The sequence below is a fragment of the Poecile atricapillus genome, chromosome 9, assembly GCF_030490865.1.
Source record: "Poecile atricapillus isolate bPoeAtr1 chromosome 9, bPoeAtr1.hap1, whole genome shotgun sequence".
Taxonomy (NCBI): Eukaryota; Metazoa; Chordata; class Aves; order Passeriformes; family Paridae; genus Poecile; species Poecile atricapillus.
The window spans coordinates 18,072,569-18,095,499 of NC_081257.1; the positions used below are offsets into that span (position 1 = coordinate 18,072,569).

At 42.2% G+C, this 22,931-nt stretch overlaps 1 protein-coding gene across 20 annotated transcripts in view; it reads right to left on the reverse strand.

Moving 5' to 3' along the window:
- The window catches only part of MAGI1 (membrane associated guanylate kinase, WW and PDZ domain containing 1), a 330,591-nt gene that overhangs the window by 63,679 nt on the left and 243,981 nt on the right, over positions 1 to 22,931 (reverse strand). For 9 of the 20 annotated variants that reach the window (XM_058845490.1, XM_058845494.1, XM_058845488.1 and 6 more), the window contains 5 exons: positions 21,752 to 21,871; positions 10,140 to 10,346; positions 7,304 to 7,514; positions 3,837 to 3,919; positions 1,020 to 1,058 (listed from right to left, as the gene is read on the reverse strand). In XM_058845490.1, coding sequence (XP_058701473.1) covers positions 1,020 to 1,058; positions 3,837 to 3,919; positions 7,304 to 7,514; positions 10,140 to 10,346; positions 21,752 to 21,871 — 660 coding nt within the window. The remainder of the gene's footprint in view (positions 1 to 1,019; positions 1,059 to 3,836; positions 3,920 to 7,303; positions 7,515 to 10,139; positions 10,347 to 21,751; positions 21,872 to 22,931) is intronic. The other 11 variants (XM_058845495.1, XM_058845492.1, XM_058845491.1 and 8 more) reach the window with 2 other exon arrangements.

Sequence of the window (22,931 nt, forward strand, 5' to 3'; positions counted from 1 at the left end):
TTTGTACGAGCTGCACATAACACTCATGGACCACTAAAGAGACTGCATTCTTCTTTAAATTGTTATTTCTTTCAAATTCTTGCTCTATAAGAAGTTGGGCATATTATTCCAGGCATATTATTCAGAAGAAGCATTTGTGGAGCAGTGTTCCAAGTCCACTGCTGGCTGCTGATGCTGTATCCATCACACAGAAGCAGGGAGCAGAATACACTTACTTGCAAGTCATTACAGAAACCAGAGCTTAATTCTCTTCTAATACAATTCCTCCAGTATGCAGGAACTGTAACTACAGTCCTTTTTAAAAGCAATAATAGTCCTAGTGGAAATAAAATCCTATGCAACCTCTTATCCTTTCAGCTCCGCGAGTGCACTAGAGCATGGCTGAGCAGAAATAACAACTACCTCTGCCATCAGTATAAACACAATGAGCACTGCTGAGATTAGATATCAAGACAGCATCCTTCACAAAGAGATGCAGCAAATAAAAGTGTACCACATGATCGAAAATCATCTGTTTATAAAATCACTGACTGAGGGAAAATTTTAAGCTGTTTCATTCACAAGCTCAGCTGAAGCATCCGATGTAATACTTAAACTTTCTGAATCACACTTAGCTTCTATTGTCTGGGAAATGCCTTGGGCCCCACTGGAAAAGCATCATGAGCTACTTCATTTCATCTCTGGCATCTATTAGGTTTTTCCTGGAGCCAGAGATGCAAAATGAAAAGACCCCAACTTCTGCAGAGTCCAGGAGGAAGCAGCTTCAAAACAACTTTGCAAGATTGGGGCTCTCTAGCTTTCTTCAAACTCTGAATCAGTAAGAAAACCACTGCAGATCTGAAGCTAGGGAAAGATAAATGCTCTGTGTGCTGGGGAAGTTTTGATGATAAATCACTCTTGTTGAAATAAAAAAAAAAAACCTGAAAGATGCAAAATGATACAAAGGAGAAAGTAAGTAATTAAAGGCTCAAAACAGTGCAGTTGAAGTCAAATATCAAAATGAGAGATGGATGATTTACCTAGTTCACTGTCCAGTTCCTCCGTGTGCACCCCTTCTTCTCCAAGGGAAGAGCAGTAAATGAGACAGAAAAAATTAAAAGAAAATTTCAGATACCAGCCCCAAGCAAGAAATTCCCTACAGCAAACAGCAGAACCAGCACTAATTTTCTACACACCGAGCCCAAGCTTTCCATTTATCACACTCCAGTGATCAGAATATTGATGGATCTGATGCAGATAATGAAAGAACTGGTTCTTGCACTCTCAAAACATCTGCATTGATGGACTACTTCCACGTCATGGTTTGATATGGCGAAGTCATGAAATTGTGATGTTCTCACTGTAGTGAGGCTTCTCCCTCAGATCTGTATGGTCTGACCTTCACAGTCTGTTCTACAGACAAACAGATCTATCAGAAGGCCAGACCTGGATTCCAATGAAGAAATCTGAGAGGAAAACCTTGCACCTACATAAGGACTAATGTAGCAAGGTTTTCAAGAAAGCACCTAAATTTATGTGCACACAAGGTCCAACAGACTTCACTGTCCTACTCAGATGATTTAAGACAGACATGAAGTGAAGTGCCTTGTTTAACTGGAGGCACAGACCCATAGTCCAGATGCACTGGTGAGGCACAGACAGGGATGCACCAGTTTTAGCAGGGCACCTGGGACAAAGATCACATCATTTTTCAAAGACACAAAGCCATCAATATTCGCTGTTGCTCCATTTATCATTATCTGCTCCATATTCATAAGTTAACAGTGACACGGATGATTAAAGTATTGCTTGGCCTATAAATAATAATAATGCAGTCTGAAAATGAAAGATGGTGACAAAACCAGAACAAAGATGGTAAAAACAATCTCGGACCCAATACAGCAAAGTTTAAGCCACATAAATGAATGACAGAAGCAACCAGAAGATGTAGGGTTGCAACAGCTGGACACCCAAAAAACCACTTCCATGACCTCTTTGCAAAATATTCTATCAAAGCAGTTGTTTGGGACCATTAGTGTGAAATACAAATTACAATTTCCTTTCATAGCCTAAACAACGGGAAACAAGCAAAAGCTTTGTTAGGGATATATATCCTGATGAAGCAAAAGCACAAGGCAACTGCACCCAAACAAATCTGAAATAATATTTAACAATTATAAAATCCATAAACAGGGTGGGATGAGCCTGCAACTCACATGCACACACACCAAACAAAACAGAGGAGTCATCCCACTGACTTGTATGAAAGGACACACAACAGTGACCCTTGCCAAAAAACCTCCAGCTTCTATGATGAAGCAAAACTAACCTTCTCTCCTCTTTGTTTTTTGAAACATAATTATTCTTATGTGCTAAGCAAGATTAGAGCAGCCAAGCAAAGCAGTGCAGAGCACTACTGTAACTATGAAGCAACTGGTTTAACTATTGAATGTTAAAAATATCCATTAATGAGCAAGTTGGTGAATGAAGTGAAGGAGTGTGTGGGAAGATGAAATTAGCTGATTTTAAGGAGTTGATAAACAAAGATGCCACTGCTCTCCAAAATTATGAACTCAGTGAAATACAATAATACCAGCTGTATTTTTCTATTCCAAATTAAACAAATTATTTCAATGTTTGCTTTATAATTGCTAAGAGGACAAGAGAAAGACTTTCCCTTCTGCGAGGAGACTTAAAAGTGTAAGAGAGGAGCTCAGTCACCCTCTGTAGCCTTGTGGCACTGGCTGCTCCTCGCTGCACATCCCTGTGGTTTGAGGGTGTCCTGTACTGTGCAGGAAGCTGGTGACCTGCCTCATCACAGCAGCCTAGAGTGCAGAGGTAAATTCTCACACCTTGCAAAATCTCACAAGTGAAAGGTAGAAGAGTTTGAAAAACTACATGTGTAGAAACAATTAACAGCAGTTCTGGAGGCCAGGGTTGAACCTTACTGCGAAAAGGGATTGAGTTGATTCTTTTCTGAAAAAGAATTGTGATTTTCACTAAGAGGACTGACACCAGTAGGAGGTTCATCATATTTTGAAAACTCATTTTACAAGGACAGTACCAAAATTGATAAAGTGGTCCATTTTTAAGAAATGTCTACCATGACAGTACTCTATTAGCCAAGATTATGTATTTCAATACCATCACCTTTCCTGGTCAGTAGACCAAAATTCCCTCACAGGTCTTCCAAAACATTGAAGTTTTTCTTCCAGCATCTCTTAAAGGAGGCTGGGAAGGGACCTCCTTTAACAGTCCTGCATTTGGCTGCTCTAAATCGGACAGTGGCTTGCATTTCCAACATCTCAAGGAATACCAAATCTTAGTGCACATTTTCAGTGTCAGAAAGCTACACTTTCAAATGGAATTTGTTTCAGCAATCACAACACTGCGCAGACTGTCAGCATTTAACATCAGAAGTGAAGCAATTGAGTTATTTCTGCTCAAACAACGAAATAACAACATAACTCTTTCAATCCATGTGAAGCAGGAGGTTGAAGCGGAACACAGTGGAGCACGCAGAGACTCAGTCACTCCCTCCCACACAGCGATCCAAGAAGCAAACATGTCAGACAGTTTTGAGTCTTGTTCAGCACCAGTGGCTTTTCAAATGCCTTTGCAAAAACAGAGGCTTCTTACTTGTAGCACCTCCTTGATTTTTATTAAATGATCTGGCCCCTCAATGGCTGCTTTACATTCACAGCAATTCTACAACATAACGGATATTGTCTCTTTCTACTTACTAATAAATTTTTAATTTTTTTTTTAAAAGTCTTTCTGAATACTAGTTATTAGAAAGAGAGAAGGAAAAGGGAAAAAGTCACCTGGGAATGTACCAAACACTATTTTTCTCTTACCATCATCTTCACATTCTTCTAGAGGCTTCTGCTGTTTGTTCAGGCACCGCGGATCTAGCCAAGATGTTGTTTTTGTGTTATGGCTGGAAACCAAAAATGGAAATATGACCTTTGTTAATAAACCAGAGTTAAAGTATCCATGACATAAAAGTATATATATTCTTTGTTATTCAGCAGACCTGAAGGCATACTTTTGATTCAAAGAAACAGCTACACAATTTGATGTTGTGCAAACTAGTCGACCGAATCACAAGAACTTTGGCATTGAAAATACAAAGGTAACAAGTGAGAATATACAAATCAGCACTCCTGACTGGAAAGAGGCATGTGAATGCTGCAATATTATAATATTTCCAAATTTTTGCCGTTGGTGGTGTATTTTTAATTCCAAGAGCTGTCTATAAGCTAAAGGCAGAAGTTTCTCTTCCCCACTAAATTATGCAGTGAGCTTTGTTCCTATGGAAGACCTTTGACATGTCTAGAGTTGACCCAAGCATTAAATGGTTTTGATTTGAAACTTCATAATTACACAAATAAAAACGTTCTGTCTAAGCCTTTGATGGAAGTTGAACAGTTTTACTTTCAACTCTTCCTTTCCACAAGTCCCCTGACAGCCTCATGATGCCAGTCCCAGCGGTGAAGGTTGCATAGTAAACAGGCTTAAAATACATTTTTCTAGAAGTTATTTTCTCCCATAATTTCATTTGCATAAGCAGACTATCTGGTAATATAATGCCTTTTCTACAACCTGGTGTAATCTTAGACACAACCTGCTAAATATCCCTGCAGTCCCTGAGGTATCACATATCGAGCTTAGCCTTTAACACTGCTTAACAGTTTTAAGTTCCAATACCGTAGTAATGCTATTTACTTCTCCTTCAAGGTCCCAAAGAGGTTTACAAACTGAACTTTAGCCTCACAGCAGCCTCGTGAGGGCTCTGCAATGAGGGCCACGATCCCTGAGGAACTAACAACCAACCAGCAAACTTGTATTGTACTGGAAGAAAAGGGGTCAGCCCTGCTCCCAGGACCCGAGACAGTGAATAAAAGGGCCTTGTTTTACACATCCTACTCCCCAGCCCTCCCAAGGCAGGATGAGCAAATGTGTTTAATCCTGATGTGTGCTTCAGAGCAATTAATCAGCACCTAGAAAACTGAATGGCAGAAATTCAGCAAGTCAGGCAAATTAACAAAAATAAAGCAGAGGGGGTCTGCCACCTTATTTATACGCAAGTCTGCAGTCTAGCTGAGAAGGAGGGCGGTGGGAGGAGAGCAATAGAATATTTGCATGTTTCCTGCAATTTTGTGCTCTCTAACCAAAGGCTCACAACAGTCTGGTTTGCTGAGGCACAGAAAATTTAGCTAAATACCCTTCAGATCACGCTCTCAGGTGGAAAGCATTGTGTTAGACCTGTAACATGCACAGATAACAGGGGACAGGGACATGCTGTGCAATAAAAAATCCCAATCAAAGCACCAGAGAAACATATCTCAAAGAACCAAATTGCTCCAGCTCCATCAGGATTGGTTATCTGACACACAGCCCTGGCCCCACAGGACCTGCACTGGTTCTGTGCAAGAAGCTTATGCTGCTCCCTTCAGCACCCTGACTTGATACCCAAAGCACCACAGATGCTGGAACAGACATCTGAGCCAGCTTGGGTCCACACTGCTCATTAGTTCACTTTCTTAATCTGATACAAATCAAACTAAATGGTTTCTAGGCTCAGGATGTCCTTAGAAATAACAGAACTGCAGTCATTCGGTGCTGCACTCACACCAACAGGTTCATGCACAAACTCAGCCCCGTGTGAATGAATCCTCAAACCACACCACAGGGAGGGAGCAGGTGCTGCTACCAGAGCTTCACATCACACAGGCCTCTGTGTACAGGCTGTGTTTTCCCAGCACATACGTGATTCTCCTGACAAATTACTTGGAGGTGCTACAGTCCTGCCTTGTTAGAAGAACACAGACACAGCAGCCATGGGGGTGTGTTTGGGGAAATCGGTGGTGGCAGAACCCCTGATGGAAGCACCTGAAAGGAAGGACAACAGGGGCCCCTGTGGGGTCAAAAAGGGGAGCAACCAACTGCTTAGGCAGCATTTACTGCTCATCATCTGTCCTCCTCCAAGGAGGAAAATGGCAGGCTGAACGGGCTATTAGGCTGTTCTGTATATAAAGGCCAGAGAGTACATCAAATAACGAGGCACCCTGAGGACACAGTGAGGGGCAGAAAGCCATGCTCAGGGTAATGTACACATCTTGGTTTCATCTGATGAGAATTTGCATTCTGCCTTCTCGACCTTGTCTTACACTCAGGGACTGCTGGAGCCTCTTCAGGTAATTGAGAGTGCCCTGGAAAATGGCCTTTTTTAGAGCAGCCCTCTCCCAGCTGAAGAAGAGCTGCTGTGATGCCCTCAGTCATTCCAGCTCCTCTGGCAATCTCCTCTAATATGTTCCCTTGCCACTGCAGCCAAGGGAAAACCTGCTCTTGAACCTTTCCCTGGCCCTGTCCAAAAGTCTCCTCTCCTGATGATGAGGCAGGACTGCTGCCCTCACAACCCTGATCCAGCAAAACTCTCTGCAGGAGAGAGGGCTAATTAGCAGAGGAAGTTCCTCTGCAGTAACTGGGCATTAGCTCCTGGTAGAGTTTTCACAACTGCATTAAACAGACCATCAAATCCAAAATCAATTCCTCAACCCCTCTTCTACTTGGCAGGAAGGGTTTGAGTTTCAAAGGCTAATTGAGTGTTAATGTCTAGCTAAACTCTGTGCAAGACATCTTTTACACTAACAGGTCCTGTTTCATAAGTTACTCCTACCTCAATAAATTTAGGCAAGTATAATTTGAGACTATTATCTATGGCATGAAAAAAATCAATATCATCATAAAACTGCTGACAGCAATCAGGTCTTAGGCAAAGACTGCAGAGCTCGAGGTACTGGTGTTCTAAACTTGCTGTGCCTACCCTGCACTGAGCTGTACCTTTTGCAGACCACTGGGGAACATTAACACATTTTCCCCCTTTGCTATGACGAGGGGACAACACACAAAGTCCATCCGTGGCTCTGCTGCCTGTGCACAGGACTGGAGGAATCCCCTCTGCTGCATTATGCAGACACAGGCATCAGCAATGAAGTCTCAGCCCTTCCAATTAGGAGCTTTCATTCCACCCCTGAAAACAACTGGCCTGTATTTTATAAGTGTCTGTTGCTTTTGTAACTACCCTCATAAAACAAGCAATTCCCGCTGCCTCGGAACTCAGGAGTAATTTGGATGTTAATCCAACCAGGAAATGCAAACCCCCTTCAGAAGCAGTAAAGAACTAACAGCTCTGCAACCTCACTGTACACACTAAATATTTAATACACACACGTACACACACAAAACACATCCATGGAGGTTTACTTATGCCCAAAGAGAGGGAGGGAGATGGAATTAGAACAACAAAAATGTGCTTTACTCTATAAAATAGACTTCTCCGTTCTCCGTGTAGGCCATCTCCCAGTTTTCCGGCAGAGGACCTAGGTTATCCTCGGCAGAAGGAGGTAGGTATTGAGGGAGGTTCTGAGATGGTTCCGTGGTGGGGACGTGGGTGTGGCTCTCAATCGTGGACGGTGGGACTGCCTCTCTCAGGATATGCGTGTTGTGCTCGTCCTGGTCACCAGACTCTGCTGCGGGACAAACACAGAGAAAAAGTGAGAATCACTCCTTGCCTTCCCTGGTTTGCTCCTCTAGGTTTATCCTGCCAGTTTCCATCTCCTTGCCTTTAATTCATGAGACACAGCAACAGATGAAGCGAGGGCAGAGCCCCAGCAGCCTCTGTGGCAGCAGGGGCGAGCTCACCTTGCCCACACACACTCTGCCAGCCAGACCCTTGCCAAACAAATCAGGAGCTGTGATCAGCTCCTGTGTTCGCTCCAACAGGCACTGCTGAGGTACCAAATTCTTCCAAGCTGTCTGAGGCCTCGGCTCACCAGTGTAAAGGAGTTCAGAGTGCTTTCAAGCAGGCTTACAGGTTCACTCCTGCAGTGCCAATTGTGGGACAGGATTAGGAGGATAAAATTTCTTGTTTGAGGAATGATCAAAAGAGGAGATTTTACAAGTGCATAATGTTGCCAGAAGCTCAAAGTCAACAAGCTAATGATGAATGTCTTCAGCACAGTGTGTTATTTTAAATTAAAAATTAAAATGAATGTCAGCACTGTGTCCACATGTTGCTGCTCACTGGCCCATGTGTCCACATGCTGCTGCTCCTCAAACCGTTCTTGCTGTCTGAGGAGGTTTATTCCAAGGCTCATCACAGTATCCTTCCAGTCAAAGTCAGTCAGGAGTATTTTATGCTGTATCTGGCCCTTCTCCCTCTAAGGAAATATTTCTGATGCTTGTATCCATGCAGTTTTGAGCCGTATCCATGAACACTGCTGCTCATCCCCTCCCATCACTAATCACAGTAAATGATCCCCAATAAACAGGTCTGTGCCCTCACTCCTTCACAGAAAGGTTATGGCAACAATGGACAAATTCTAAAATTAACACCATGTCTGCCAAAGGGAGACACAAATGGACTGTTTGGTCCTTGAAGGTGTTGAAAATTTATAGCAGTGCTTCCACATCCCCTGAGAACATCAGTACAAGCACAGACAACACACTGAGCAAAAGAGAGATCAGTGTCATCCTCTGCCAAGTCCCTAAGGAGAGGGGCTGAAAGAGCTTCACAGACAGGACCTTCCCTGCTCTCCACACCAGAGACCATGGACATCCTCAGCTCACAGCCCTGGAAACAGCTCCTTCATTATTCCAGTCTGTGTCCTGTCATTACCAAAAGTGAAGAACATAATAAACTGTGAGGAAGAGGAAGAAAAATGTCTAGACTACATCAGTACCCTCAGTGCTTGCTTTTCAGCCCTCTTGGAATTTGATATTTTTAGGTAGAAGACGACAAGATAAAGAAGCGTGAAAGAATCATCCCCAGCTTAAAACTGAGAGCACAAACATGCCAAAATCTGGAAAACACAAGTTACTGAGAGGTCTCCTAGGGAAGCAGGAGCATTTTGATATGGCAAACACACTTTCATGTGAAATAAGCATAAGAAATCACTTTGATATATGAGAAATAACTCTTTTCTTGATTCTGTGCCCATTTAATGAAGGCAAGAGGCCAGGGTGTGATAACTTTGTGACAAATGAGCTGCATCCTCCAGTATTTCATCTTGCAAAGGAAAACAAGGAAGAGAAATGATGCTCAAGTTACTTCAGGGTCACCAAACTGAGACAGGCATCAAGGAAATCAAATAACAGATCTCCTACCAGCTTCTCCCCAAAATCAGATCCCATGACAAAGGCTGAGGCTGCTGTCATGTCACAACATGTGAGAAACCACCCTTGGTGCAAAATTTTGTCAATGAGCTGGTAAGCAAAGACAGAAACTCCAACCTGGGAGAAATTAGGCTGGCTAGAAGCAATTTGAGTTGGAAATGTGCTGCAGGTAGCAGCCAAATGGAGTACAACGCTCAAAAGCCATTTGACAGTTCGGCCCAGAGAGGACCAAAACTAAATCTCTAGGCACTAACAAATACTACACCTGAGGACATGGGGAAGAGGTCTTGCCCCTCAGAGCTTCACAAACTTCCACCTGATTTCTGTGGAAACTCAATGCATCTCCAGTAGTGTTTTACTCTGAATCTGCCTGCACAGCGCTTGACTTCAGATTGCAGAGGTTTCCAGGGATCTTTCAACCAAGGCTTGGTGGTAGCCATGGCAGGAACAAGATCCCTGTTCAGCAGGACACAAGAGCTTAATGAAATACAGAACTTGCACCATGATCTCATTCCTGAAGCAAGCAGCACTCCATGTGCTGGGAGGTACCTTGGAAAAGAGGACCTAGGGCAGTAACTGTATGTGATGGGCAGCTCTAAATGAAAGGAAGGATAAAGGAGAGCAATGTATTTAGGAAGGAGCAATAATTAATTTCAAATGTAAACCTGGTAGAGTTATTTCATGCTGTTTGCAACTGCCAACTGTAGCTCAACTCTGCTCTGACCTTTCTACAATTAATGGATTTGAACTTTACCACATTTTTGTCTCAACCAGTTCAATCCCACAAGTCCTTTTGGAAAGGCACAGCTGTTCATGTGGTTGTTCACATCTGGACATCTGCCATTCAAATATCGGCCAGCTCTGTTTGACATTGACAGCTTTGCAGAAAACACATTAGAAACAACACCCCCTCTTCAAAATACCCTCCAAAAGCCTTCCCCATGTATTCTAACTGGAGGACAGCGTTATTTTTGCTTTACCTGTGAAGCTACTGCTCATTTCAGGTACATCATCCTCTTCCTCATTCTCTGTCTGCACTATGCCAGCATTTTGCATATCATTGTAAGACTTGGTTCGCTTCGGAGTCGACTGCTTGGAGCCAGACTGCAGGTTTTGCAAAGCATTGGTGGAAGTCACTTTCCCACTGAGGGGCTGGCTTGGAGGCTTCGGCGTTCCATAATAGTTACCTAGGCAATAGAGACACATTTGCATCTTCAAAAGAGAACAGTTTATAGCAGTAAGTTTTCTATCTCATTTTATTTATGGTTCCATTAAAATTTCCATCCCTCCCCACAGGTAAGTAAATAAAGAAGCTAACACGTGCCATTCCCATTTTTGGGGGTGCATACTTTACAGCAGACACAGAAATATTTCTTGCCTTTTTAGTTATTCTTGTCAAATCTAAAAGGAGAAGCAATGGTTGTATTGTTTAGGTGCACTGAGCATACATGGGCTAAAACAAAAGGCAGTCATGGTGAATAGCAAAACTTCATCTCATTACATCTGAATTTCAATTAGTAGCCTTTTTACATGTGTGCACCCACACAATGCTGTGGCAGATCTGGAGTGAGCCCTGCAGAAAATAAAAAATTCATGACTGCTATCACCAAGAGAAGTGATGAAAGGCTCGATGGCCTGCTTTAGTACCCAGGTTCTTTTAGGAGGGATGTCGCATTCGGAAAGCAAACACTATTCTCTCTCTAAAAGAAAACTTAGTCAAAGAAGAGAAAAGGAAAGATACCACATGGCACTGCTTTCTTTGAAGAGGAAATTCAGCAGTTGGCTCAACTTGGGTAAGAGGTGAAGAACCAGATCTTAATGCTAAACTTGAAGGGACACAGATGCACCCCTGGCTATGCCAATACATGCTCGGAATTCATCTCCAGCTGTGATGGAAACAGTGCAATGTGCTTGGGCTGCCTCCCTGTCATTTTAACTGACCATGGAAGAGACACAGAATAAGTGCACGTTCATTCATGCCAGAACAGCCCAGAGGTATTTCACTGGCTCTGTTTCACTTCACCTCCACACCACAGCAGTGCTTGATTTGCACTAGAATTCTCCACAGCAACCTCAGGTCTGGAACCTGTTCCCACAGCACTGGGCATCACAGCAATTCAGACCTATTGCAAGGTGAATCTTCTAATTTTCACATAATGACCTGTTAAATACAACAGTTTTATATAAAACTACCCAAAATTTTTCTTTCAGGAATTACTGTTAACAATTATTTGCCATCTTCAGATTCCAAGGGTAGACAAAATTTTTCTCTATGCCCTCTGTCATGACAAAACACAAAAGATGCCATCCTATACAGTTCAATTGTGGCAACAGTGCAAAATTCTTCTCTAAAACATACTCTTATTTACATTCTTTATTGATCTCCATATGCCATATATATAACCTGAAAGCATTATTTTTATATTTTTCAGTACATGTTTTCTCAGATACTGTAGGAGAAGATCAGGTTTGAGACCATCTAAGGAACCTGAAGGTGCACAGGTCCATGGGAAGTGATGAGGTGCATCTGCAGGTCCTGAGGGAACCTGGATGGAGTAGCTACATCACTTTCCACCATATCTGAGGAGCTGTGGCAGCCTGGTGAAATTCCCACTGATTATAAAAGGAAAAACACAACCCTTTTCTTAACAATGGAAGACCCAGGAAGAGGCCAGCCAACCTCACCTCTGAGCCTGTCAGGATCATGGAGCAGATTTTCCTGGAAGGAGAATCACCAGGACCCATCAGGAGCTGGAATCACCCTGACTTGGACTGGCAGAGTCCTTCTGGGAAGACCATTCAGGAGCCACTTGCAGTCACTCCCCCTCACTGCCTCCTGCGAGGTGGAGAAGTGTTTCTCACAGAGCTGAGGCCCAAGAAGCCAGAGCAGCTCCCACCTCCACGCTTTTACAGCTGGAGTAGTAGGGCAGCAACACGTGCAGGTTTGTCTTAACAAGGTGTGCTCCAGCCTGTACACAACGACGTGGATCCAGCTCCACGGGAACAGCGGCGCTCCGCAACGCTTTCATCTTCTGCTCATCATTTCAGAATCTTAAATGTACATTGATGCATAATTTATGGGGAGAAGGAAATTACTTCTTCTGGAAAGAGCCTCTAATGGGTACGGAGGCTCCGTAAGCAGGTTGCAGTTTCTGCTAGAGAAATAATTCTTATGCTCTACATACTGCAGAACTGTTTTATACAAAAAGAGGCGGAATGGGGGAGAGAGAGTGCAAAGGGAAAATACAAATGTAGGTGGTCAAAAAAAAAAAAGATAATTAGCCCTGCTCTCATCTATCCTCTTAGGTACTTCTCATGAAGAATGACACTGGGATTTTGCGGTGTTTTTCAGGGTTTTTTTTTTAGGATGTTGCTTTGTTTGGTTTTCCAGGGGGGAAAAAAAGTGTTTTCTAAGGATATTAACTGCTAAGCAGAGAGCTGTGTGTGTGCCATACACATGAAAACAACTTTTATTTATAGCACTGCACATCGCTATTTTATGCAAAAGTTATTTCTGGTCTGTTTTAACTGGTTAAACTCTTTAGGATGGATGTAACGAAGAGGATGAAGGGGATGTATAGATGTTGGTGGTGTGGGTTTTATTTCCCCTGGACAAGAACAAAGCACAGATGGTACCATCCCTCCTCCAATTACAGAGAAATGTATGATTATATCTTCAAAATTTGTTCCTCTTCAGTTCCTCTAGCAACAGCAAAGCTGGAGTTCCCACCAGTCCACAGAGAGCTGTTCCTCAACAGAAAAACAGGCTTCTCTAAAGTATTTCAGGTTTTCTTACATCAAAATCATTAGTCATTTTTCAAACCAGCCATGGTTCTTGGTACTAACATTAGTGAATAATTACTCTCTACCAAAACAGTGTGCTCTCTTAGAGGATCCCTGTAAATATAAATGAGCACAAAAAAAAAAGCAAATATGAATTTGAAATCGAGTATGGCTCCGCATGTGTGGGGTTTATGGGAAATGCAGCCACTGCAGCTGAACTTTTCTTCTTTCACCACAGGAGGCAGATTAAGCCTGAGTCAATATTCGAAAAAAATAGCAGAACTCTTCCTTCAGATTCACACAAGGACAAACAACTGGGGAAATAACCTGGCTCATGACAAAAATCTTTAGAAGAATGCTCCCAGCTTCCAGGTGAGATGGAAAATGAGAGAAAATGGAAATGCTATTTTCCCTCATGTTTGCTGTATGCAGTCAGCCCTGCTTCTCTAAGCAGTTATTTCTGAAGACATGGCATGTGGGCCTGGGCGTGGGAGCAGACACACTATTAGGGGGGACTGGTAAAAATAATCATCAAACCTCATGTTTCATCCTCAAAATTGGAAATAGAAAATATTTACACTGTGACTCATAAATCCAAATATGTTCCATTAACAACCGACAGTGAACAGCCCAGCAAGAGTTTTACAACACTCAGACTTGACATTATTCGTTCAAATTAAATCTATCAATGTTTATGAAAAAACATACATTTTAAAAATAGGCTTTAACAGTGTTTTGTGAGCCACTTGTAAGCCTAAGGAAGGGGCTAACTTCATAGCCAGTGTAATTTGTACTGAATATCCAATCAGCTCTAATTATTAACAGCATGTTACATGTGCATACACAAGCATCTGCCATCCCAGAGGATCCCAAAACGTTTTCTCAAGTCAGCACAGCAGTTAGGGCAGGACTCCCCGGGGTGCTGAGCTCAGGTGAAGCTCTGCAAAACTTCTGAGGATTCTGACCCCAACAGGACGTCTCAGTCCCCCATACACTGGAGATTTCCAGAACAAGACTGCAGGAAACTACTTTTCTGTGGAAATGCCAGTTCTGAAGCAGCCAGCGTGGCAGGAATGGCACTTTCCCATGACCAATTCCTATGGGAACTGGGCCTCTACCCCTCACCCTCTTCTCCATCACATTTGGATCCTGCCTACAGCACCTGAATTAATAGCTAATAACAGCCCATTCACTCCACAGATGCACATACCATTAACTGAATCCCTTGTCATCACTTTTCACAAACCATTATTTTATTCAGTCCCTTGGTGCTTAAAACTTACTTAACCACAGCTGAAGTTTCATGGCAGCATCTGCAGCCAAATCCATGACTTAATCCATGCACTCTAAAGCACCACTCAGGAGAATACACAAAAATAACAATAATAAAACCCAAACAGAAGAGCTATTTTGAATGAGTTGGTTTCTTTTCATCTCCTTATCTTTAAGTGTCGGCAGCTTACACATTTTAGCATCACACCCAGTAATTAGACTTTGGTAACAGCTTATCACAACAATAAGACAAGTTCTCATCATCATAACACTTCCTGCTCTGCCAATTCAAGCAGTGATCACAATCAATGAAAGCAATCTACAACAGCTTCCACCCTGTCCTGAATTAAAGCAACACTGTCAGTCAAGAGAACTTTCTTTTTAAGTTTTAGAAACCAAGTGGCACTTATATTTCAAATAACAGTGCTCTTATTAAGTATTCCCCTGGTGCACAGTAAGTTCATCTTAAATTGTTTATGTGACCTGGAATTTAAAACACAATTCACAAAATACACCAATTAGCTATCTTTTCCATAAAAAACTTGAATTCACACTATTGAATTCAGTTCCATTTGGGTTGAAAGGACTCCATCCAGCCAAGATGCTGTTTCTGGAATGGGTAGAAATGCACAGGGAGAGAGGCACAATCAAACAGGTTCTAAAGTGGAATGCACACTAAAGCAGAGAGGGAAGAGGAGACTATGGAGGCTGCTGGGGTGGGGACAGGGAGCTGACATGGAGAGGTGCAAGAAGGCAGAGTAGCTGACTGCAAGGTCAAACAAGAGTTTGAGCATTAATTCTAATGGTGCAACTACAGCAATTGAAGAATGTGGTCCCAAACCACGTATCTGAGTTACTTTGATCTGTAGGTGTTTGCTCTGCAGACCATCCTCCTTTCTGGTGGAAAGATGTCTATGCCTGGGACTGGGAGTGCATTTGTGTCTCAGCAGAAGACCAGGAAGAGTTCATGCAGTTCTGAATTTACTGATGCCTACTTGTGAAGCCTAATTTTGCAATTATAAAAATCCCAAGAAACTCAAAAGCCCCTGTGCAGCACAGAGGGCCCTGTGTCCATGAGAAGTGCATCTGATCTTCAAAGCAACCACTCTCTGCTAACAAGGACTCCATTAACAGCTCATGTTTTAAAAAGCACTTCATAGCTTTCTCTCGTGGTGCAAATGGGTATTTTGGGAAAGACACTTGGAGATAAGCAGCAAAATTAAGCAAGGCCTTGACACAAAGACTTGAAATGTGATTATTAATGTAATTGTTTTATTTTCTGAGACTCAGCTCCTCTTCTCTGCACTGTACAAGAACCAAAACAATTGACCCTTAATTTTAGCAGAAGAGCTTCTGTTCATCTAATCCAGCAAGAGTGCTCGTGTCTGATGAGCACAGGATGAATTGGTTCCTGGGAGCAGAGCTCCTGCCATGGTGTTTTGTCTGTTCTCTTCCCAGATCACATTCTGCTACAGATTTCCACATTTAGATGACAGATCTGGCTGCTGTCTGTGGGATTCACCTAGCTGCAACTGCACATTGATTAGCAATTGCCTTGAGGAAATTCAGAGTATCCAGGCAACCGAGAGGAGGCTGCGGATACAGCATCTGGATCGGAAGGAAAACAGGCAACGAGGGAGAGCTCAGAGAAATTAACCTACAATATATCCATTTGCTTTAAATAGGAGATTCTCTCTCAATTTTTGTAGTTATTAACGATGAGGTTAACTGAAAATCAATTTGGGTTTCTTGTAAATAAGTCAAACTGTTACAAACTGCACATTTCAATTAGGTCTGAAATTTAGCATATACTCCAATTAGTGTCCTAAAGGCAGTGGCAACATGGGATAAAGTCACCCACAGAACAAATCACTCCTGCTTATTCTTGTTTTTGCTGTGCTATCACTAGGTGTTGCCACATGCTCTTGTTAGCACTCATGTACAAGGGTATCCAAGCACATTTAAGGCATGGAAAAATCCTAAAACAAAGCAATGATACTAAAAGTAATAAATAAGCAGTACAACCTTTTAAGCATGAAACAGGAGGGGGCTGAGGAGGCTCAGGGTGTTCCATGAGATCAGCTGTGTTATATCAACTGCTACATCCACAATCAAATAGATTAAAAAAAAAACCATAGGGAACATAAATAAACATGTACTTGTGTATGGTATGTACAGAAAGCAGGAGAAGCAGCTGGAAACACCCTACCTAGCATAGGGCTGTAGGAATAAAGAAAATACCCTGTCAAGCCACTGCAATATGAAGCTTTTCTTGCAGGCAGTTGAATATTTATATATATACATAGTCCCACCATGAAGATGTGTCCCATTAGCACCTTCCCTCTCTGGAAGGCAGTGGCAGAGAGCTCTGCAGGCAGGGAAATGCTGCAGTCTGTGGAGGCCAGGCTGCTTCTGCAGAGGAGCTGGGGGACACCAGCAAGAAGCAGTCACTTCTGGAGAGCCCCAAGAACACCCTGCACCAAAAAAACACCAATGCCAAAATGTGCCTGGACTGCTAAGAACAGCCTTCAACACACCAAATTATGGTTACAAAGTAAACCATGGCTGAAACAACATGAACTCTAACTTAAAAAAGAACACAACTAATTCACCATAACTCTTTTTTGCCAGAGGTGTTTGGGAACCTTTTCCCTGAGGTTTGTGTTTTAAAACACATGACTGCTAATGAACCAATTCTGACACAGCTCACATTGAGAAACTTGTTACTGGAAGTGCAAAGAGAGGGAGAAGCCAGTCAGGAATGCCACAGGAAATTCAAAGCTACTCTAAACCCCTATGATATTAAAATATTTGCTTTTAGAGAACAAGAGTTACTCGGGTACCACTTCAGCTGTTTGCATAATGAAGCATTGCTATCATTCTGAGTACAGCAGCACTCAGGCTTAGCTAGCACTGATAACTGCACATAAACACAACAAGGTGTTGCTTTTTTTCTCTACTAGTGGTTTTAAAAATAACAAGATGAAAAGCAAGCAAAGTATTAAGAGCCAAAACCAGGAGAGGAATCATTCTGCAGTGCACAGATATTAGTATGTGGATATTCAGTGTGACACATTATAATGGTGCTAAAGAAACCATTATGATCTATTGAGTCAGTCTCTAGTCTGGAGACAAAAATCAGCGGGTCTGATCTTACTGAGCAGAACATGTTCACCTGCATGGTCATCTCCAGCATCTATCACCTATCCTCCCCCAATCCTCCCCTCGTGTTCTGCCTGCCACAGGCTCCCATTTCCAGGTGGGACCGAGCTGGTGACAGACACAGGCTGTGAAGGCACCAGCAAAAAAAAACCCACTCATTTTGCTAAAGCTGCCGGGGCAGCGTGGCTCCTGCAGAGAAACCCAAGGAGAGCCAGCACATCAGATAAATTAGGCTAAAGGTGTCTTGATTTGAAGCATGTTGCTGAATACACCTCTCTACTTGGGCTGAAATTCAAACTGCACTATTAATGTAATTTATTGCAATCATTAAGTACCACAATCGGAGACCCTGTCTACAGTAGCTAGTTTTATATACTTTGAAAGTGTTAGCAAGTCACCCCATTACATCTTAGTCATGAGATTAATGCAGATTACTTATTACTTCTCTTGGCAATCACATAACACTTGTCCTGAGAATGAAAGATGATGCCTTGACAATAATACTCTATAATGTAATAACCCTTCACATGTTATAAAGTGCAGCACTTTTTCTTTTGAGGATCACTAAGTGCTGGGCAGGCATTCATTCACACAGCCTCACCAGACCCTGGTGATACAGCCATCTCTATTCAAAATTCAGCCACCAGGCCCATGTCCCCGTGTGCCTCTGCACAGCTCCCATCTGCAGGGCTGCCTGAATTCAGCACAGCCCTCCAGAACACTCTGGCTTCCACTCTCCCCCTCCTGTTTGAAACAGCAGATAGCTGCAGGCACAGGGTATCTGCTGAAATATTAATGAAGAGAGAAGTAAGTGTTGTTTTAATATTCTCCAGGCCAGTAACCTGAAGTATGGAGCAGTTACCTGATCTGCCCAGGGCCACTCAGCAGCTGGGGAAAAACAGGAATAAAATCTGGAAGTGGTGGCTGTGCTCAAAACAGCCCTCCCTTGGGGTGCCTGTGAGAGCCCGCAATTCAAATGCAGAAGTAATTGCTAAATAATTAGTAACCTACACAATTACTTCCATGCATCCATCAGTATTTTCTGCCCTGAAGGAGCAGTCAATAAATGCCTGGGACTACAATTACAGTGATTTCCTATCCACCAGAAGGCCTAGACGACGTGCAGCCTAAAAAGAATTTTCCTTCCTAATGAGTATTGTCAATGGGAATTTCTAACTGGCTTGAATGTGTTGTGTGCAGCACACACGTGGGGCAAAATCACCAATACTGGGGCAGCATCACAGCTTTGGGCAGGTCTTCCAGCTCCAGTTGCTGGATTAATGTGATCAACATGTAGCTTTCATCAGGGGAGGAAAGAAGATGCTTCTGGGCTCTATGGTCAAACCCAAACTGAAAACCTGCCAATGCCCCCTCCTACCTGATTACATTTTTTGAAGCCTTTTGGGCACAGAACACACCAGGGAGATGAGAGGTGACCAGAACAGCAGCTGCCGTGCCTGCTCTGCCTTCACTGGGATGTGAATCAAAAGCTGCCCACAGGAACCTATTTGCAGTGCCCCAGAAGAAATAATAATGGCATTACAAAGCCCTGGAGGTCAGCAACACCTCTCCTCTCCTGTTCAGCTTGCACTTTCTCTTTTTGCAATTAGAGCACTTTCAAAACCCAGTTGTTCTTTGAAAACCTGATACACTCTCCTACTTTTTTTACAGGTTCCAACTCTTCTCTTCTGCTTGTTCTTTATTCTTTCCAAATCAATAGTATCTGTATCAGCATCAAAGTCCTGTGTTTTACCCCTCTTCTGATGGCTCCCTGTTTTCTAATCTTTCTCCCCAGAACTTCTCTTCAGTAACTGTTATTAAATGCTTCTTATTTTATTAAGTGTTACCTCTTCTTCTGCAAGGTTTTTCCCAGTGACAGTATCCAGGTGACTTTATGTCCATCTTCTCCACCACCATAAACTGATGCTTACAAACAAAGGTCAGAAGGGTTCTTGGGACCACAGTGAACCCAAAACACCAGCCTGCTTGAGCCACATGAGCTTGTGGCTGGCTAGCAAACAAAAACTTCCCCATTCCTCATCCCTACTGTCTATTCCATAGCATTCCTCTTCCTTCATCTCTAAATCACTTGAGAGCATAAAATCACAAGCAACCCTATCTCTTCAATTGTTCTGATTTCTACTCAGCAAAGCAGGTAGAACTACAACATAATTTCCTTTTGTTGGGTTTTACTTCTCTGGTTTAGAATAAGCCATCACTGATCAAAAATACAGTCAAATTAATCATGGTGGAGCACTTATTAAAAATAAAAAAAAGTGGCAGCAAAATGCAGAGAAAAACAAGTGATAATTAAAATATCTAAGACTGTAAAACTCGATAATAACAGAGACTTGGCCATTAAAAGTGCAACTTGCTTTGCGGTTTGGATTTTTGGCAGAATCTTTTTTATAGACAAAATTGCTTGCAACTGCAGCATCAAGTCTGAATCACCCCATCTTCCAAGATCTAATCAAGATCGACACTGTCTTGATCGATACAGCCGTAAAATAAGATTTCCAAAACAAAGTACAACAAAGCCATTAAAGAAACCTCGGAAGGCAGCAAAATAATTTCTATAAACCATAAGTGAAAAATGAACTCTATTTATTTCACATTACAATCAAATAGTAATGTGTCTTGGTGCATATGTGCACACATGCATCATCATTATTTGCTTTATTCTTATTGATTTTTCCTTCCATGGGCCAGCACTCCAGAACCACAATGCACCAGCAGCACTGATGTCAACGGGGAAAGAAGCTTCTCAGCACTTCTGATAAATTATTCCTTTAAAGTTCAGGCACTTCTATCACCCACAGAAATGAAATACACATTAGACTTATGAGAAATCAACCTCATCTTCAGCAACTGAAAAGAGCAAACCATGAAACCTAAACAGTTTAGCTGCTGCTGCATATAATCACATAAGCAATGAAACAACCGTGTTATAACTGTCCCAGATGGATACAGCATTTCCTGAGAACTAATTCCCAGCATGTCCCAGGAGCCAGCTTACAGACAGTTACCCATTTTGTCTTTCCAAGTGGAAAGGTCACTAGAACAAATAGATCAGGAAGCAATGGAGAGGCCTTTCAGCTGATCTATTTCAAGCACCATGACAAAGAAAACTAATTCGGTGTTATAATTAGAAACACAGAGAGGAAAAAGCTCATTTTGGAGAAGAGCTGCTGCTGGAACGTTAGCATTGGTGCTGATGGAGCTAATCAGCTCAGAGAAGTGGAAGAGTGAAACCAAATTATGCATTTAGCATCTTCATGCAAACCAGGTTTGACACTGCAATTGTCTGGGAATAAGCACATGGTTTAAAGGTGCCCTTAAAAAGGAGTTTTTAAAGAAGTAGACAAAACAGTACTTCAGGACACTTTCTTCAGACCCTGAACTCCAAAACTACATGTCACAATTTTTTCTGTTCATGTTTGATGATTACTTTTCAAAGACTTTTGGCTAGTTGTGTGTAGTTTGTATTTCTAAATGTATTCCATATTTCTTATTATAAAGAATAATTAGAATAAGGCTGCAAGAATAAGGCTTTTTCAGTCTCTCATATTTACAGAAAGAACCATTAAACCTCTTTCAAATGGAAATATAAAATGACTGAGCTGAAGTACACTGGAAGGACTTTCAAACCTGTAAAATATTTCTTTTCATGGTCTTGTCAAGAAGTACATTCGAATGTTCTCCTGAGGACAAAAAAACCCAACCCACTCCAAAAGGAGTTTTCAATTTAAAGGAGCTATAGACTGCAGATTTAGTTACACAAATCCTATTGTGCACCTAAAAATGGCCAATTTGCCTTGCATTTCTCTGGAGCTTTTTCCTGCTCTCACCCTGGTGACATTTCAGTGCCCTTTGGCTGTCTCAGTGCTGTTGTTTGCAAAGCTGTGCTGTAAAAAGGATCAACACTATGAGCCAAGGACCTAAATCAGATGCAATTATCCAAGAATAAGGGGGAAAAAAAAAAAAGTGCATCACATAGCTGCATAGTGACACATGACCTGGAGATGAAGGAAGTGTTTTTAGGGAAGATGGAGGGAAAGACCAGGAGGAAAGAAAAATTGAACACAGAGATGAGCCCTAGTGGATACAAGGAATAAATGCATACTGCCCCAGTATTCTGTTATGGGACTGCAGATTGGATTTTCCTGGCCTACTGATGTTGATCTTTTCAGGCAGTGAACTTGAAGGCAAAAGATAAAAGCATGGCAAAACTGGAATTCCCTCTCTCAGGTTACAGAGGAAAGGGAAGCAGAGCACTGGGATGGAAAGCAAGGTCCTAACTTGAGTGAGGGTGATGCAAATGGGGTGTCCCACCATGGGTATTTGAAGTGCTTTTTCACTGCCCATGCCTCCATACCTTCATAAGTTCCTACTTCCAGAAGGGTCCCACTTCGCTCCAAGTCCAGAAATTCCTCCACAGTCAGAAAGTTATAGTCCACACCAGGCACTTCTCCTTCTCTTGGAGGGCGGGTTGTGCCTGAAAGGAAAATTAGAATATTATTAGAGTTGTTTTCTTATCAAGAGTTAAAAGGGATAGTAACAAATTTTCACAAAGATCCAACAGTATCAAGAATCTGTAAAACACAGTTCTGTGAACTACAAGGGTCAAAAGAAGTTTGAAGTTAGGAGCCCATGTGGAAACAAGACATAGATTTCAGGCTGAACTGAGGGCACCAATTAGAACAAAACAACTGGGGGAAGTTTCTTGTATTCTCAGAAAGTCTCTGGCAAAGAAATCTCTTCTGTGTGTCCAGAAACACAGCTAGAAAAGTTTGGTACCTAGGAATATGCCAGCAATCACTTTTCTGCTGCTAGCATTGTCTCTCATACTTCACTAAAACTGCAATGTGTATTAACAGATAAAGCAACTATTTTTGAGGTTCCATTATTTCTGTATCACTATCTCACCAAATGTTCTCTCACATCATAAACATAATTCCTCCCTTGTTTCTTCTTACTGTTTTATCTCTTTTTATGCTATTATTTTTCATTCAGCAGCAAGAAGTACCATGAGACAATTTGATGCTCCATTCACACATGCCCACTGAAGAGACAACCTGACAACTCCTCTCACAGAAGTTCACCTACATGCTCATTCCTGTTCAGGAATACTTTTGAGTTTTAAGTCACACCCAATCTCTCTCTCCAGCACTTGACAATTTTTGTAGCACCCATGGAGAACTGGCTCTGATCACTGCAACTCTGCCAGCTCTGAAACTCTTGTCCCTTCTGGCCAATTTACAGCACTCTGAAGCACAGTGTAAGATGAGTCATTTCATTACTTTTTTCCTAAGATGACTTGGGATGCTGCATTTTAGGTCACTGAGCACAGCTTCATTGATAAGGATCAATTTCTGCTCAATAGCCTTTATTTTCCATGACTCTGGAAGCTGGGAGGTGACTGGATTCTGTACATTTGAGATTAAATATAAATGACAGATTTACAGATGGTACAGGAAACTGATTTTTGGAAGAAAGACCGGAGTTAGAGAGTTGGAGGTGTCTGAATGCCGTGACTGAAACAGTCTGCTGGCTTG